Raw genomic sequence first — 18108 nt, 5'->3', positions numbered from 1 at the left:
TTCTTTTACTAGCACTAAAGTGAATAATTTATGCTATGATTGCTTATTTGCAAGATTAAAAATCTAGAAATGCTTGTCCGACCTGGTGGTTTAATATCAGCACAAGGGGGTGTTGAGTGTGATGCAGTCATTGGAGAAGGATTTCTAGCAGTATGAATTTGAGACTAATTATATACATTGGCATGTGAGACATTTTCCTTCAGGGATGTTAATTCCGGAGCAAGCAAAAACACAATCCCCTTTGGCTGATGCTTGACACACAAGAATTTGGATTTGATTTGATGTATCAGATTTTTTAGTAGTGTTAGAACCACTATTTCCTTTCAAGGAACTTGCAGTCCCTGATCAATAAATGACTAATACTAATGGTGATGATTATGTAGCTACAATTTGTTTATGTTTTTAATAAGTTTACATAAGCAAGCAATCAGGGGCATACTGCATACAAGACAAGCAATCCAAGTTTGGTGGATCTGATTCACCCTGTTAGAATTTTTGTCCCCGAAAGACCCCAGTGGCCCAGTTGTATATTTTAATATTAGCGGAATTTGACAAGTAATAATTTCCAAAGTACTGAAAACATCTTTGAAAATACTTATTGTGCTTATAATAGAAGGCTCCACCTATAATGCAACACTGCACCACATACAACGGTATTTGAATTTTTTATTTAAATTTTATAAACCGTTGGATTTCTCATGAGGCCATCAACGGTTGAGACATTTTCTCATTAAATCTGGCAACCCAAACTGGCGGAGAACAATTGGTGGATGGCAAATGTCAACGGTAATTATCAATTATCTACTTGTACTTTGTATAAATTAAAAATATAGCTATTGATATTAGAAAATTAGTAAACACCCCCTCAATTTATCATGAATAATGTTAAGAGAAAATATCCACCGTCCATCTATTTTTTCTAACTTTTTCAAAAATAGACAATTTCTTTTTTTTTTTTGCTAGAATCCACTTAAAGTTACATTTTGTTTCAATTTTCTACTTCCATTTGGAATCCGTTAAAAAAACTAACGGAAACTTAAAAAAATGACCATTTTACCCCCAAAACAAAAATTACAATTTCACCCTAAAAATGCCAAAAATAATCAGATTTAATGATGAATATCATTATTGTTACATTAATGAAGTACAAAAAAATCTTAACTACAAGAGATTATAACTCAATGAATAATAAAACTCTACTTATCTTAAATTCAATTGATGGTTTGTGAGATTGGACTATTCTTAATACTACTGTTATAATTTAGCATTCTAATTACAGACATATTTAAAAAAAAAAGCATGCATTTGATGGTTGTGGAATTAATTTCTTTATTGACCAATGGGGAAAATCATTAGATTTAATCTAATTATTTTCGGCAATTTTTAAGGTGAAATTGTAATTTTCGTTTTGGGGGGTAAAATGATCATTTTTTTTAAGTTTCTGTTAGTTTTCTTAATGGATTCCAAACGGAAGTGGAAAAGTGAAACAAAATGTAACTTTAAGTGAATTCCAGCAAAAAAAAAAAAAATTGTGTATTTTTTAAAAAGTTAGAAAAAACGGGTGGACGGTAGATATTTTCCTTAATGTCAAATTGGAAACATTTTTTTTCTAAATTAAGAAACTTTAAAGTTACTCGTCAAATCATATTAATATTTAATCAATTTAACATGAATAATGTTAAATTAGAAACGTTAATTTTTTTCTAAATTAAAAAACTTTAAAGTTACTCGTCAAATCATATAAATATTAATTTTGTTAACAAATATAAAGCATCATCATATGGAATATTAATTTGATATTTTGAGTAATACGCATACAACTTATTATGCAAATTATCTCATACAAATTAAAGTAATGTTAAAAATTATTTCAAGTAGCCTTGATTTTTTATTACATAATAAATATTAGAGATATGGAATTCTGATTAATGTTATAAGAACACTCAAAATTATTGTAGCTAATTTATTTTTATTATAATCTAACAGCAACCTAATTTCCTCCCAATCAATGTGAGTGGGGCTTAAACATTGTACCCATTATTTTGCACAAATAAATACTATCAAGAGTAATATTACACTTTACATAGTTTGTATCCTTAATGACAAGTCACTCATTGATAGAGGTTATAAAATTAGCACATAAATAATAAATAACAAAGTTAGCTAACACTTGCACATGATAATTAATTATGCTAACACATAATTAATGATACAAATAGTGAATTTGAACTCTATAAGCTTTATTATTATGTTTTTAATAAGGTAGTAACTAAGTTTGATTAGTTCCATGGTGAAGCACTGATGATGATTGTTAAATCATAACAATAAGTGCATATTTAATATTTATCTCAATAATCGTACGGTCATTAGAAATGTTTTACAGTGGAACTAATCCAACTTAGCTGGACCCTTTTAATAATTATCTTTGCTCACAAATATAATCATTTAATCTAAATTCAATTATGATATGTATTATCAATTATCGTCATCGCCCTTTTAGATATTCTTTTAACTATTAGATATATTCTCTAATCTCCCATTTTCAAATGAAGGAGAGTCCACTTCACTAAATTTAAGATTTTTGAAACTTCCTAATTTTGTACTATTCAAGAGAAGTATAGCGTGTAAATATATTTTTATTTATATGCCTTGAATTTATTATAATCTTCGCAACTGCTAAGTTACATTAATTGTAACTTACAATTGATCCAAAATTAGTAGATGATGTGATAAATAATAAAAAAATTGATCCAAAATTAGTTTTCTATAACCTTTTAGTTGTTTAACAAGCAACAATTGAGTCATTAAAAAAATTAATTTTAGGTTGATGTAAGTTATAGATTATGTAACTTAGTAAGACCCATATAATCTTATGTGGCATGAAATATGTTTAATATAATTTTATTTTGGCATTCAACTAAATTTTAATTTTAATAAATTTATAAAAGTCCTATTATTATAATTATATTAAAATAATTTTAAAGAATTAGGTTTCATTTAGGCAGGTTAAAAAAAGTGCATAAATGAAAACTCATTTAGCAATTTTTTTTTTTGAACTTATTCCAAATGCTGTTGTTATCCCATAGGAATAATAAAATTAGTGGTGAAAATCACACTTTTATCCACATCTCAACAAAATGGATGTGGTTTGAAAATTACCTGTTTGGGATCTTGTGATTGCTTCTTCTTATTGTCTATTTTATTTTTTACTTTTAAGCCAAATTTGGTGCAATTCATGATCGTATGAGTAATGTCCTTATTTTCAGTTACAGGTTTTTTCAAGATCCTTAATCTTTCTTACTAGATCTCAAAGAACTTGGGATTGAATAATTTGGTGTAGTGGAACAAAGTTAATGTTTAGTGCAAATGGAGAACACTTATAAACTAAGTCACATAGAGCCCAAATATATTTTCTTTTTCATTTTTTAAATTTTCTCTAGCTATTAAGATAATTTTTGCTTTGTGTCATGAAAATAAAAAAAATATTTGGAAATTCAAAAATTATGTAATAAGAAAATGTTACTCATTGTTAATTAAAAAAATAATATTTTCAACTAATTATATGCATGTGCGGATGTATGTCAAGGAAATTTTTTTGAATATATGTAACTAAGGGTCAGTTTGGAATTACTTTTGAGATATTCAAAAGTGATTTTTAAAGTTAAAAGTTAATTTTAATAGTTGGTAATTTTTTTAAAAAATTATTTTTACCTCATTAAATATGACACCAACACGTACAAGATGATTTGCATTCCCTACACAGGTACATACACAAATCTTTATTTTACTAACTGGTCTTTTCAATTAATTATTTCCTTCATTTCTCCCTTTGAGTTTTCTTTGGTGATGAATATTTATGATGTTTATAATGCAAATTCATTTACTTAATAACCTTTTTGAAAATTGGTGTCAGTAAATCTTAATTCTTAAGATTTTACTCAGCATATATGTTTCCAAAATTTCCTCAGTCTTGAATTCATATATAATTTTAGCTACTCCACATATAAGTTTAGCGATAGTTGGTAATTTATTGTCATGATATGATTTCTTTTTCTTTTCAAGGCCATTCGGTATTCTACAAGTCAGCGTATAAATTATCTTGTTATTTCCTATTGCGTTGTTCCTCTTGAAATATTTAGAGTATGGATGTGGTAACAATTGCAATTCAGCTGCCAAGGTTGCCAAATTTGCTTTTTTTCTCTTGACTTTTGCTGGTGAGGATTTTATCCTTGACTTTACCTGATATGAAAGTACTGGTTGAACTCTCTAATTGATAAAGTTAATCGATTAATTATGCATTGATAGCGTCAAGTGCTTAATTGGATTTGTTGATTGAATGTGATTTCAGTTGCAACTCTTTATTTTGTATAGCAAAATTATGGATTTTTCACAAAAATAAAGGTGATAACACTTTTACTAAAAAAAATTATTAACTTTGTTGAAGGGGTATGGGTTATTTTGCATTTTTAAGATTTTATACTAGGATTCTTATTATTCAAAAAAATGTTGGGTAGTTAATTTTACCTATTTACATGATAAATGAGCATAATTATGATGTCAAAAAGTTGGGATCAAAATCTGCTAATATTTAGTATTTACTATCATTATTTATGATAGTAACAATAATGAAAAAGTATAATTGAGTATATCATACATAAAGTGAAAAAGATCAAAAGTTTAAGTATAAACAAAATTAAGAACAAGAAATCTGATCAAGTGGTTAAAAAAAAGGCCGTTTTAAAATTATAATTGAAACAAGAAAAAGTTAAGAATGATGAAAAAAATGAAGAATGAAGGAGGCCGCGGGGAAATAATTTTGTGGGTGTTAGAAGGAAATAATAGATTAATAAATTAATCATATCGATAAATATTATTACTATAGTGTTCTGTTATCTTAATATCATTTTAGTTGAAATAAGCTTTATAAAAGATTCTCGCTAAGTCGTGAAAATTTAAAGAATTTATTTTGTAAATTGAACTCTATATACATATTTTTTAGAAGACATACATACTTAAAAAAAGAATATGCTCATTGTAAACAAAAAGAAAAAAATGTTGTTAACTAATTACATATTTTTAAATGATAAATGAGCATAAATATGTACAAAGTCAATACTTAAGTATAGATGATCAAATCTCCTAAAATAATGAACACATATATCAAATTAAAAAAAAAGGTTATTTCAGCGCTAGTTCTTAAGTTTTGTAACTCATATAAATAAATTGTGCAATGAAAATGCTATTAATATTTTAGTAGTCTAATAATAGTTCAAAAGTAGTATAGGGCATATACATATATTCTTATTACATTTAACTATAAATCTCAAACGTATGATGATGGTGATGATGATATTCGTAGTAATAGTAAAAACAAATGTAGTAGTAATAGTACAAATAAAAAAATATAAATATACTGATAATACTAATAATAACGTGAATTTTTGGTTAAACTGATAAGAAAGTAATGAAACTATTTTGAAAAGAAAATAGACTGGAAAATTTTTTATATGAATTCAAAAGAAAAAAATTTAAAGTAAATGATAAATTTAAGAAAAGGAATAAGTATAGATCTAAAAATAAGCTTGAAATATCCACTTAAATGTTGGAATCCAATAAAAGGATTAGGAATATAGAAAAAACAAATTATTAAAACAAAAGTAGAAGAGTCAACTAAAAAAGTTGGAATGGTTTGATAAGAATTTTATAAATTGCATACAGATCTATCAACTTGGAATATTTATACAAAATGTTGAAACTTAATAAAAATAATAGGAATTTGTATAGAAGAAATGGTGATAAAATTCATGATCATATCTCCTGAAGTAATGAATTTTGATATTGAATAAATAAAGATATTTTAGCTCTGGTTTTAATTTTTGTAACTTATAAAAATTGGTTGTGATAGTTTAATAATATAAAAATAGTTCAAAAATAGACTTTATTTTTTATTTTTCAAAATTATATTGTAAGTTGATATTTGTAAAAATAAAAGGGGGGTCACACATAATTTAACTCAATGCCATAATCATTTACTATAATAAAAGGAGACTCGAACAACTATCAAGAATTTTGGTATGCAGTGAATACAATTGAAAAATGAAACAAAAAAATGATGAAAATAAGAGTTGAAGAACTTAATTTAAAAGTTGGGATGATTTACCAATGATTTGATAAATTTCAATAAGAAATAGAAATCTAAAAAATGAACTTGAAACATTCACCTAAATGTTGGAATTCAATAAAAAAAATATAGGCATATAGAACCAAAAAATGGTGGGAAAAAAGTGGGAGAGTCAACCTAAAAATTGAAACTACTAAATGATAGTTTGATAATTTTCAACGGAAATTGAAATCTAAAAAATAAACTTGAAACTTCTACAAAAAAATATTGGAATTCATTAAAAAAAAGATGGAATATATAACCAAAAAATAATGGAAAAAGAGTTGACGAACTTAACCTAAAAATTGTACAGGACTTACCAAGAATTTGATAAATTTCAATGGTAAGTAGGAATTTAAAAACTGAACTTGAAACTTTCACTCAAAATATTGGAATTTAATAAAAAGAGTAGGAATATAGAATCAAAAAGTCGTGTAAAGAAAAACCTCACCCAAAATTGGGAACAACTCATGAAGAATTTGAGTAATTCCAATTGGAATTAGGAATACAAAAAGTAAACTTGAAACTTCCACCTAAAATATTAAAATTCAATAAAAAGAGTATGAATAAAACCAAAAAGTGTTGGAAACAAGAGTTAAAGAACTTAACCTAAAAGTAAGAACAAGTTACTAAGAATTTGATAAATTTCAACAGGAAGTAGGGATCTAGAAAGTAAACTTGAAACATCCACTCAAAATATTGGAATTCAATAAAAAGAGTAGAAATAAACAACCAAAAAATGGTGGGAATAAGAGTTGAAAAGCTTAACTTAAAAGTTAGAATAACTTAATAAGAATTTGATAAATTTTAATGAGAAGTAGGGATCTAAAAAAATAAACCTGAAATATTCACCTAAAATGTTGGAATTCAATAAAAGAAAGAGGAATATAGAACTTAAAAGTGATGAGAAGAAGAGTTGATGAACTTAACCTAGAAATTGGAATAATTTAATAATAATTTGATAAATATTAACAGGAAGTAGAGATCTAAAAATGTACTTGAAACTTTTACTCAAAATGTTAGAATTTTATTAAAAAAAAGGAATATAGAATTTATAAGTAGTGAGAATAAGAGTTGATGAACTTAATCTAAAAGTTAGAATAACTTATAAAGAATTTGGTAAATTCTAATGCGAAGTAGGGATTTAAAAAGTGAACCGGTAACATCTATCTAAAATATTGAAACTCAATGAACATAGTAGGATTGTAAGACGTAAAAGTTGTGGGAAAACGAGTAGGAATAACTTATTAAAAATTAGATAAACTCTGATAGAATGTAGGGATATGAAAGTAAACTTGAAATATACACTTAAAAAGTTAGAATTTAATGAAAAGAGTGAAAATATAAAACAAAAGACTAGTGAAAAAATGATTTGAAACAACTAACAAAAATTTAGATAAATCATAATGAAAAATAGGAATTTAAAAAATAAACTTGAGACATGTAATATAAATATTAGAATGTAATAAAAAAAAGAATATGATTATTTTGTGACATATTTATCGTATTTTTATAAGTTTTTATGCTATTTATAAATTTAAAATTATTACAATGTTTTATCTCATTTAATTACAATTTTCACATTTTTCCCTTTTTTCACATTAAAAACAATAAAAATGTAATTTTTATTATTAACCGGTTAAAAACCGGTTGTACCGGTCCCATGCAAGCGCTGTATGAGATGCCGCGCTTGCATAGTAGGTTGACTCCCCCATAATAAAAACCTTGATGGCGACTGTGATATAAATGTAACTGTCAAGACGCCAATGTCACGACACTTTTAGCTTTCTTCGATTAGATCATATTTTACTTGGGTGGATAGGGCGGGCTGGCCCAATGCCAACGCGCGTAAGAATTTGGTTAACTACAATCACACAAGAAATCATATGCAAAACGAGTTCAGCGTTACGTTTTACAGATAAAAGGCATTTTAGCGTGTGGATTGGGTCAACCTGGCCTCCACACGAGCAGCTTTTAAACTTTTAAAGGCTTCTAGAGAAGAGATTTTTGTGTAGGTCAGGTCTATTACTTTAGTTGGATGAGAAAGTAGGATCCGCTACTGGATTTTGCCATTTAGCAAATTAAGTGTGTCCCATAACCAGACTTACTATTTTTTTTTTCAATTAAATTTTAGTGGATCCTATACTTGCTAATTTGCTATGCCAAGTGATTGAATCTTAGTAGCAAAGTTGAAGTGATAAAACTGGCTTACGTAATTTTTTTTTCTTTCTAGAGTATACAACAAGTTTTTTTTTAAGTTAAAATTTATCAATTTTTTATTATCTATCTATCATTTTTTAATATTTTAAAATTAAATAATTTCTAAAAAAATATCCCCCATTTTTAATGACGAGGATCAAGTTAAAAATATAAAATTTCAACTTATTAAAAATAACATTTTTATATTTTTTTATCTTTTAATTAACTCTCATTTTCCCATTAAAAAAAATAACTTGTAACATTAGTCTTCGTTAAATGAGAAATTTTAGAATACATCTGATGTATTACATGATATATGTAATTAAATTTAATATAACCACCACTTACATGATTATTTTTTAAAATAAATACACACGTATTATAACATAATTTATTTTCTATATAGATAACATGATACCTCTTATATATTTTAAATTTTCTCCCATTCCATCAGTTATCATCACACAATAGAGTCGTTTGTATATACTTTCGTGCAAATTGAGCCAATGTGGTCTTCTACTTCCAAACTGAGCACGTTCCTTGTTACGATTAATAGTTTTAACAACTAACCTTTTAAACCATCACACAACAGAGTTTTTTTTCATGCGTTGTGTACGTACATGCAAAATTTGATATATTAATTTAAGACTGTTATTTTTAAGCACTTAGTGGTCGAAGTGACGGCCCCTTGTTTCAATCTTAAAATGGAGGATTGAAGTCTCCCTAAATAAATTGTAAATGATGATTTAAAAAATATTTTTTTTATATATTTATTAATACATTTATTATCCTTTCATCATGCTAAATATTACAAAACAACAAGTCACTGCACGAATTATTGAATGATAATATTTTATTAAATTAACTTTTTAAAAGTACTGTCACGACTGTTAGTGAAAAGATGATGTCACACTAATGTTGTCCGGGCAAAATCATATTTTCATCAAATAAAATCTAAATTTGTAATTAAGTCTTGGGGTTGTTATCCTTTCATTACAGTAAGTAAGTATTGTGAAATAACAAACCACTATATGAATTATTGAAAAATAACACTTCTCTATATTAACTTTTTAAGAATAACAATTTACTGCAATTTCATTAATTTACAACTAATCATGCAATTTAGATCAATTTCAGGGTAATATTGTCGTTTAATTATCATTGTAAAATTAGGCGGCAATGATATGATTTTTCACACTAAGAGTAAGGTAAAATTATAAATTAATATATGTCACTTTTTTTAGGAGTTATTTAGTAAGGATAAAATTAATATTTTATATGTCAACTAACGGTCAATTAATGAAAGTGATAGAGATGTAACAAACTGTTATTTTTTTTAAAAATAATGTATTGAAATTTATTTTTTAATTTGATTGTTTTACAATACATGTTTACCTCTAAATTAATTACATTTTTTTTATGGGAAATTAATTACAATTGAAAAAATGAATTAGTCGAGTCAAATTTTGAGAAGGTTTTGATTTTACTTTTAATCATGACAAGTGTGGTAAGGCGTGAAGGCGGTAACAATCTGTCTGTCAGATTTATCGGCCTTCTAGGCCCTGGCCGACTCTTAAGACAATAACAAGAACGGCCAAGACGTAGACCAAAGAAGGGCAAATCAGTCATCATGATAATGAAGTAGTTAGTCTCATGATTAGTTTCCGTGTACCTTTCCATACCTGAATTTTGTTTTATGTTCATATTCCCAGGTCAAGCCATTCCCCATTCCTTTTCCCTATTCACGATTTAGATTCCATCGCTTTCGACGAAACTTCAAATAAAATGACTAAAAATTTTCTTCGCCTCTAAGATCCTTAATTTCGTTATCAAATGAAAAAAAATAAAAAGACTAATTCATACCACTTTATCATTCTTCTACGAAAACAGGAAAAGAGAAAATATCTGAAAATCGAATAATTATAGAAAAGTGATAATTTTTTCCGTCAACTTTCAACCGTAATGCTTCACCGGAGTTTCAAGCCTGCAAAATGGTAATTCCACCTTTTTATTTTTAATTTTTTAGAAAAATTGGCGTTGAATTGGCTGTTGAACGGTTTCCGTTCATTTGTTTAAATTAACTGTTTTATATATGAAATTATCTATTGAATTTTTTTTTCCCCTGTGGATTGCAGCAAAACGTCTTTAAAACTTGCGTCGTCGCGTATAAAGCTACTGAAGAATAAAAGAGGAGCGCAGGTGAAGCAGCTGAAGAGGGAATTGGCTCAATTGCTGGAGTCCGGCCAGGACCAGACTGCCAGAATTCGGGTAAACCTTTATCTTTTATTATTTTATATTATATATAAAATCAGCTGAATCTCGATTTATGATCGTCGTTTTTTTCCTTTCTGGGGGTGATTAAGCATTCAACAAAGTGTTTTTAAGTTAATTAAATGATCACATATGTGTGCTTTTATCTTGCTGAAATCATTTTTTTATTTTTTTGATTAGGCTAAGAGTCTGTTTCTTTTATTTTGTGAAGTAAAAATTAATTTGCCTATTCACTGGTTCTCTGTTTGTGGTGTCTTTCTTGAGATAGGGCGTTGTATTTATTTATTCCCAATTATGTGTTTTCAGGTGGAACATGTGGTCAGGGAAGAGAACACGATGGCAGCATATGATCTCCTGGAGATTTACTGTGAACTTATTGTGACGCGGTTGCCAATTGTTGAGTCACAGAAGTATGTTGCAGACAAACTAAATCATTCAATTAAGGAATTTATTTTATTTTATTTTATTTTATTATTTTTTTGTTGTGTGAAACTGCATTTTATTGATCTGTATCTTATTTTTCCAGAAACTGCCCAATCGACTTGAAGGAAGCTATTTGTAGTGTAATATTTGCATCTCCAAGATGTGCTGATATACCTGAACTCATGGATGTACGTAAAATGTTTACCTCAAAATATGGAAAAGATTTTGTATCTGCTGCTGCTGAACTGCGTCCTGATTGTGGCGTTAGTCGCTTGGTACGTTCTTTCAGAATATGTAATTCATTGATATTTGAAATATGCAAAAAACTTTTTGGTCATTCACTGAAGTGGGCTAGTTAGATGTTGTTCAAGCCAGCGATTTATTGTTATTAGTTGGTTTTAATCTTATTATTATTGTTGTTTTTTGTTGTAGTTGGTTGAGAAATTATCAGTCAAAGCACCTGATGGTCCAACCAAAATTAAAATTCTGACTGCAATTGCTGAAGAACATAATATCAAATGGGATCCAAAGTCATTCGGAGAGAAAGATTCAAGGCCCTCTGAGGACTTGCTGGTAAGATTAATTCAGCTCATAGTGGTTCATCTATTGACTGGTATTACTTTCTGATAGACCTTTAAAGTAAACCCAACATTGAATTGCAAACTGGCCTTATTTTCTGTGTATGTTTAATTATTTCTTAACCTGCATACCTTTGAATGACTTTGTTTGGACAGAATGGGCCTAGTACTTTTAGCAGTGCTAGTCAAATGTTTGTGAACCCTTCGAATGTGCAATCTCCACCTAATCTTGATGACAAAGGACACTCAATTTTCCATGCTCCAACCAAGACCAATGAAATTCATGGTGCTCCTGCAAACGTTCACGAACACAACTTAAGACCTCCTAGTTCTCAAACAGACAGTGGTGCCAATAAAACAAATTTTTCTGCTGCTTTTCATCCGGAGTCTATGCCTACAGGTATATGAATCAGTCATCGAAACATGTTTTACTGGTTAGTATTTAGATTAATATTTGAATATGTATTTTAGTCTTTAGTTTTAATGATTGTCGTCGGCTCTATCTTGCAGGATCTGGTACTGAAAGGATGGAATTTAGGCATTCATATTCTGGAGATGGGAATGCTTCCTCTATGGGTGGCCAAAACTGGAATATGGAATTCAAGGATGCTGCTGCTGCTGCTCGGTCAGCTGCTGAATCTGCTGAAAGAGCAAGTTTGGGCTGCCAGAGCAGCTGCAGAACTTTCAAGTCGTGGGAATAATGCCTGGCAGTACTCGGCTGATACAAGAAGAGATGAAGAGCTGAGTAGATATGCAAACTCAACATTGCATAGTGAACATCATGCTAAAGGTCCGGTAAATATTCTTCATGGAAGGAATTCCAGGATGGATTATGAACAATTCAACAACCATCAGCAAGATGATGTGGCAGGAGTTGCAGATAATAGTCATGGGGACTCTCTCAAGAGTACCAATAAATCTGGCCAGTCAGCTTCCTTGAAGCCCACTGCAGCTTCTGCTGATGGATCAGCATTTGTGAATAATCTCCAAATGGCTGATAGATATTCTCGGAAGAACTCATCTGAATTAGGGCAGAAGGACAATTTAAGTGAAATTAGTTTAAAGGAACAGTCTAGTCAATCTGAGGTAGATTATGCAGGCAAATTACAAGGTATGGATTCTAAGAGTTTTGATGATTTGGAAGAAGCAAAATTCAGAAACCAATCTAGTCATTATGCCTCTTATTCTCGTTCAAGCACATTTAGTGATGATCACGATGTATCCAATTACTACAACCGGAGTTTAGGAAGTGATGCTGATGAGAACCCTTTTGCTGTTAACAACGAGGGAGTTATCCGTACAAACTCTAATAAAGCAAATTTTCCTGTAAGTGCTTCTGTGGTCTATGATGATTATGTTTCAGATGAGGATGAGCCCAAAATTGATCTACAACATCAGCAAAAGGGACATGAATATTTGGAATTTTCACCCCATAGTGGAAAATCACCTACTCATATGTTTTCTGATACAAATGCGTGGAGGGAGAAGCAAAATATTGATGAGTCACCAAGACTTCCTATTTCACGATCCCACTTCTCCATGGAGCACCAATCAGATCCTGTGTTTACTGAGAGTTGGAAAAGTTCTACAGTTCCTTCTCAACCAGATGAGATGTTGCCTGCGACTTTTGATGATTATGATGTTCCAATTTCAAAAAGTGAAGAGGAGCTGGACAAGGCTAAGCAAGATAAGAGTAAGGATACAAATGAAGGTAATATTTACTCTAGAACTTCAGAGATGACCCAAGGTGAGAATCATGGGTTCTTCAGTTCTTTTGTAGACGAGGAAAATGGGAGTCCTAGCAAGCCATGGTTACAGTCTTCGTCTTTTGATGACCCATATTCACAGAGTCACCGGGTAGGTGAAGGGAAGCATGAGCAGTCTCAACAACCTTCAAGGTTTTCAATGGGCCATGAAGTTAGGGACAATGTTCTGGCCAAATCCGTGGAAGATACTGAAACTTCAAAAGACTCCAGTCCGGAAAGTGGTAAAGAATTGAACTTTGCAATGTTGACAGGTGGCCTTCGGAATAAAGGTTATAAGCATCCGCCATATGTAGTGAATCCATCACATAATGCTTTATTATCTAAAGAGACAACCGATCATACTTCCACCAAGACTGAAGAATCACTCTCTGCAACTGTAAATGTTTCAGTTGATTCTGGGGCTACCAGTCAGGATACATACAATAGGGATATGAGGGCAGAAGCAGATACAAGGCCAAGCGCTGGAGCATATGTTGGTTCTCATGGTGATGATGCACGTGATGAACACGCACGGCAGATTTCTACTAGCAGCCAAGAGCATTACACTAAGAGAGGTGGTATTGAAGAAAATAAAAGGTCAAGCTCAAGAACCCAGTTCAAATATTTTGATTCAAGCAATAGTGATTCCGAGGATGACCTTCCTATAGAGGCTTCAACGAATAAAGCACGTTTCAACTCTGGATTATCTCGAAGGACAAAAGCATCTCCTTCAAACTCTAAGGGAAGTTTTAATTCGAAGGCTACAATTTTGTCAAAGCCATCAGTAAGTCCAGGCTATGTTGAAGAAAGGAATTCCCCTTCAAGGAGTTTATTTAGTAACCAAACCAGTCAAAGACCCTTATCTCGGAGTAAGATCTCAGATCGTTTAGGAAGTGCTGCGCAGCCTAGATTGGAGGAACAAGCGGCCAATAAGCGAATTCAAGAGTCAAAGAGATCTTCTTTCAATGACCGTTTGAAGCCATCCGAAAAGGAACAAACATCCAAATCCCTTCGTAAGATAGTAACATCAGGAAATACTGAAAATTTGAACTCTGCAAGTTCAAGTGAGCAGACTCCATCTAATAAGAAAGTTAGTCATGTTCACCCGAAGCTTCCTGACTTTGATGCATTAACTGCCCACTTGCAGTCTCTCCGAACAGATCGCTAGTGAATATTGGTATTTTCTCATCTTAGTATATGTAGTTCTATATGAATTTATTGTTTGGTTTTTTTTTTTCATTTTTTTTTACATGTGCACGTGTATAATTTGATTAAATGATACAAGATCAGAAAACTTAGATGGGATCTGTGATATACTTGTTCCTCATAATTGATCTAGAAATGCTCTGATTTTTCTGTTCTATTGAAACAAAATTGAGTTCACATTTGTTATGACATTTGCTTCCAAATCATAAAATAAAATTTATTGTTTTTGCCCAATTTTTGTTATTCTTTTTTTTTTTTCCGTGCAAAACATTATTTGACAGTGATGTTTGCTTAATCTCTGCTGTTATGATGAAGAATGCGGCATTGAACATGAATTCGATATCCTGTCTGATATCTGATAACATGATCGAAATATACTCCATACTTTTTTCATGCTTTAGATCTCCGTTCTGTGAGTTGCTTAACTCATTAGTGAGTGGGAAGATTTATGCTAAAAATGTTAGCTTGTACCAGGAGATGATTCAGCAACCACTTGTAATTGGATAATTCAACACTAGTCACTTCAAAAAGCTTGAACGATCAATAAGACAATAACATCCCAAAATAGAGATTACTCATTCTATTTCAGTTAAGGTTCACTTTAACCGCCAATAATAGCCCAGTTGGTTATTGGGCGCCACATTTGGCAGAGGTAAGTTGCCCTATATGAAGTACTTGAAAAAATTTAAAAACACAAACAAGAGTTGAAGACTTAGGAATGAAGAATTTGAAAGAAATTATGTTGTTGGTAACTCTTCTTGCGGCAACCGTGAGGCAGAGTAATGGTGGTTTAAACATAACACCAAAAAGAGTAGTTGTGATAACAAATAATACTTCGGAAGGAAGGTTTGATCTAACTGTTCACTGCAAGTCGAAGGACGATGATGTCGGTGAGCATGTGCCGTCTCCAAACCAGAGCTACTCCTTTAGTTTCCATGACAAGCTTTTTGGGCAAACCTTATTCTATTGCAGCTTTAAATGGAATAATGGAGGGCTTCATATCTACATACAGGATGTAACGAAGTGTTCAACCTGCTACTGGAGCATATTAGAAAGTGTAGCATGTTTGAGGTATGATTATGAGAAGAGCCAGCCTACTTGTTATGGATGGAGTAGAAATTGATCATATATTTACTTTTTATATATTTTTTTCTCTCGCTCATTAGATCTATCTCTCTTGCTCTAAAAATGGCAAAAATAAACCTAATTTTTTCTCTTTGAAAAATGAATGAAACATGATGGATCAATGTCATGACTCTTGTGGCGTGTTGTAATACTTTTTTTTTTGAGGTTTTTATTTGCGGTCACCAATTTCGTAGTAATATATCAAATACTTACCAAAATATTCTTTTGTAAATTATTTGCCGACAATAAATAAAATTGTAAGAAAAAAGACATCCAATGATTTCTTAACTATAATTATTTTAGAGGCCATTGAAATATGATTTCAATTAGGGAATATATGTAAAGGTAATCTTTTCTAGAATCTCCAATTAATAGTTTAATTGATTAAGTAGTGAAGGCAATAAATCAAAGGCTCAAGTTCCAGGTCAAGAATTTGAAGTCCAAGCAATCAAAAGCCGATGATAGGTTTTTGGAGAAAACATTTTTCTTTTAATATTTTTTTTAACGGAATACTGGATGCAAGTCTTTAGTATTATTTACTTAATTTAGTCATTGATAATATATAACTTGTTTGTACTATATTTTCCATTTGAATTTCCAATAATGAAGCGAAGTCTTTTGAATTCACAAATCGATTTTGAAAGGTAGGACATTCAGAACTAATATCATGTGATAAATTGAGGGAACTTAAGTGTTAAAGAGTGTCTTTTATAGGCACCGACAAGATATTTCCCTTCATAATTAATTAAGCGTGCATGTATTAGCATGATGAAAAATTTTCTAATCCGACGTTTTTTTTTTTTTTTGATATGAAACCGAATCTTTCATTTCTCAAAATCAGTGATTACAGACAAAATATTTTTTGGAATGTTTTCCAGCCATGAGAATACAGAATCTTGCTTTAAGGATAATTTGGCTAATGAGTGGGCTGCACTGTTACCACTTCTCAGAACATGCTGCAATTTGCTCTGCTGCATTCTCAATAAAATGGCTTGAATCTCGGAGATTAACCAAAATATCTCTTTCCGAGTGCCCTTTCTATTTAAAACCAAATCCACTACTTCCTGGGAATCTGTTTCAACAATCAAGGGCAAACAACCAGCTTGCTCTGCTATTTCTAAACCAAACTTTGTGGCTTCAGCTTCTGCGAAAGCAATGCTTCCATGGAACTTTGCTGGCTTCATAGCTGCTGCTGTACACTTTCCTTCAGAATTTCTAACCACCACCCCTAAGCCTTCTTTGTTTTGATCTTCCATTATAGCTGCGTCCACATTTACTTTAAACCAACCTGGAGGTGGAGGTCTCCATTGTTGATTCTTTGGTCCATTTCTCTCCTCTTGCATGTGTGATTGCGGCTGCTTGATTTTTCTGTAGGATTGGACTACTGCTTCTGCTCTTGCTACTGATATCTGGGGGTCTTCCTTCTTGTTTTTTAAGATTTGAAAATTCCTTGAGTGCCAAGAGACCCAACATAACGCCATTATCATCTCCATATCAGCTTTGCTCTTCTTTTTTGCCAATTCCACCATTAAACTCGGCACATCTTTGCTTTCACACTGACTGACCTCCTCTCCATATTCTGTGAGCCTCCATACTTTTTGGGCACATTTGCAATTGAAAATAGCATGATAGGGTGTCTCTTCAGTTCTTCTGCATCTCTGACACCAGGGACTTTGAATCACCTTTTTCCTCCACAAGTTAACTGCTGTTGGCAAAAGATTTCTTGCTGCTCTCCACATGAAAATTTTTATCTTTGCTGGCAACTCTAAAGCCCATATGATGTTCCATGGAATTTGCTTCTTCTCTGAACTGTTTGGTTGATCAGGAAAATTCAGATTCAATGCCACTTGATACCCACTCTTGACTGAGTATTCTCCTTGCTTATCGAAATGCCATAGCAGCTTATCAGGCTTGGGGGTTCTTGGCAGGGGGATATTCAAGATCTGTTGAGCATCTTCTTTCATGAAGTTCGTCTGAATTAATATCTCTTTCCACTTATTTTCCCCATCAATTAACTCTGATACTGTGGATTCCAGAGGGAGCTTTGGAGGAGAGAATGGCTTGAATGTTGAAGGTCTTGGCAACCAGCAGCTGTGATAAATCTGGGCACTTTTTCCATCTCCTATTCTCCACCTCAGCCCTTTGTGAATGATCTGCCGTCCCCACAAAATACTTCTCCATATAAAGGATGGTTTTGATCCTAATTTCGCCTTTAAGAATTCCACATCTTTAAAGTATCTAGCTTTCAATACTCTTGCCACCAGAGAGTTGGGATTTTGAATGATTCGCCAGCTTTGCTTGCCCACCAACGCTTGGTTAAAACAGATTAGATCCCTAAAGCCCATCCCTCCTCTACATTTTGCCTGACACATATTTCTCCAGTTGGACCAGTGTATAGCTC

General features: G+C 31.2%; 1 protein-coding gene across 1 annotated transcript; it reads left to right on the top strand.

The window, feature by feature from the left end:
* Positions 1-9998: 9998 nt before the first annotated feature.
* On the top strand, positions 9999-14771 carry LOC18055609. The gene is given in 8 exon segments (XM_024177476.1): positions 9999-10353; positions 10495-10627; positions 10937-11040; positions 11157-11328; positions 11486-11626; positions 11788-12031; positions 12142-12287; positions 12289-14771. Coding segments are annotated over 8 exon segments (3228 nt in total). The 5' UTR covers positions 9999-10321; the 3' UTR covers positions 14545-14771.
* Positions 14772-18108: the final 3337 nt, after the last annotated feature.

This window comes from Citrus clementina, unplaced genomic scaffold, assembly GCF_000493195.1.
Source record: "Citrus clementina cultivar Clemenules unplaced genomic scaffold, Citrus_clementina_v1.0 scaffold_1, whole genome shotgun sequence".
NCBI classification, from domain to species: Eukaryota; Viridiplantae; Streptophyta; class Magnoliopsida; order Sapindales; family Rutaceae; genus Citrus; species Citrus x clementina.
The sequence above is the reverse complement of the archived record's forward strand: the minus strand, read 5'-3'. Positions and strand labels throughout refer to the sequence as shown.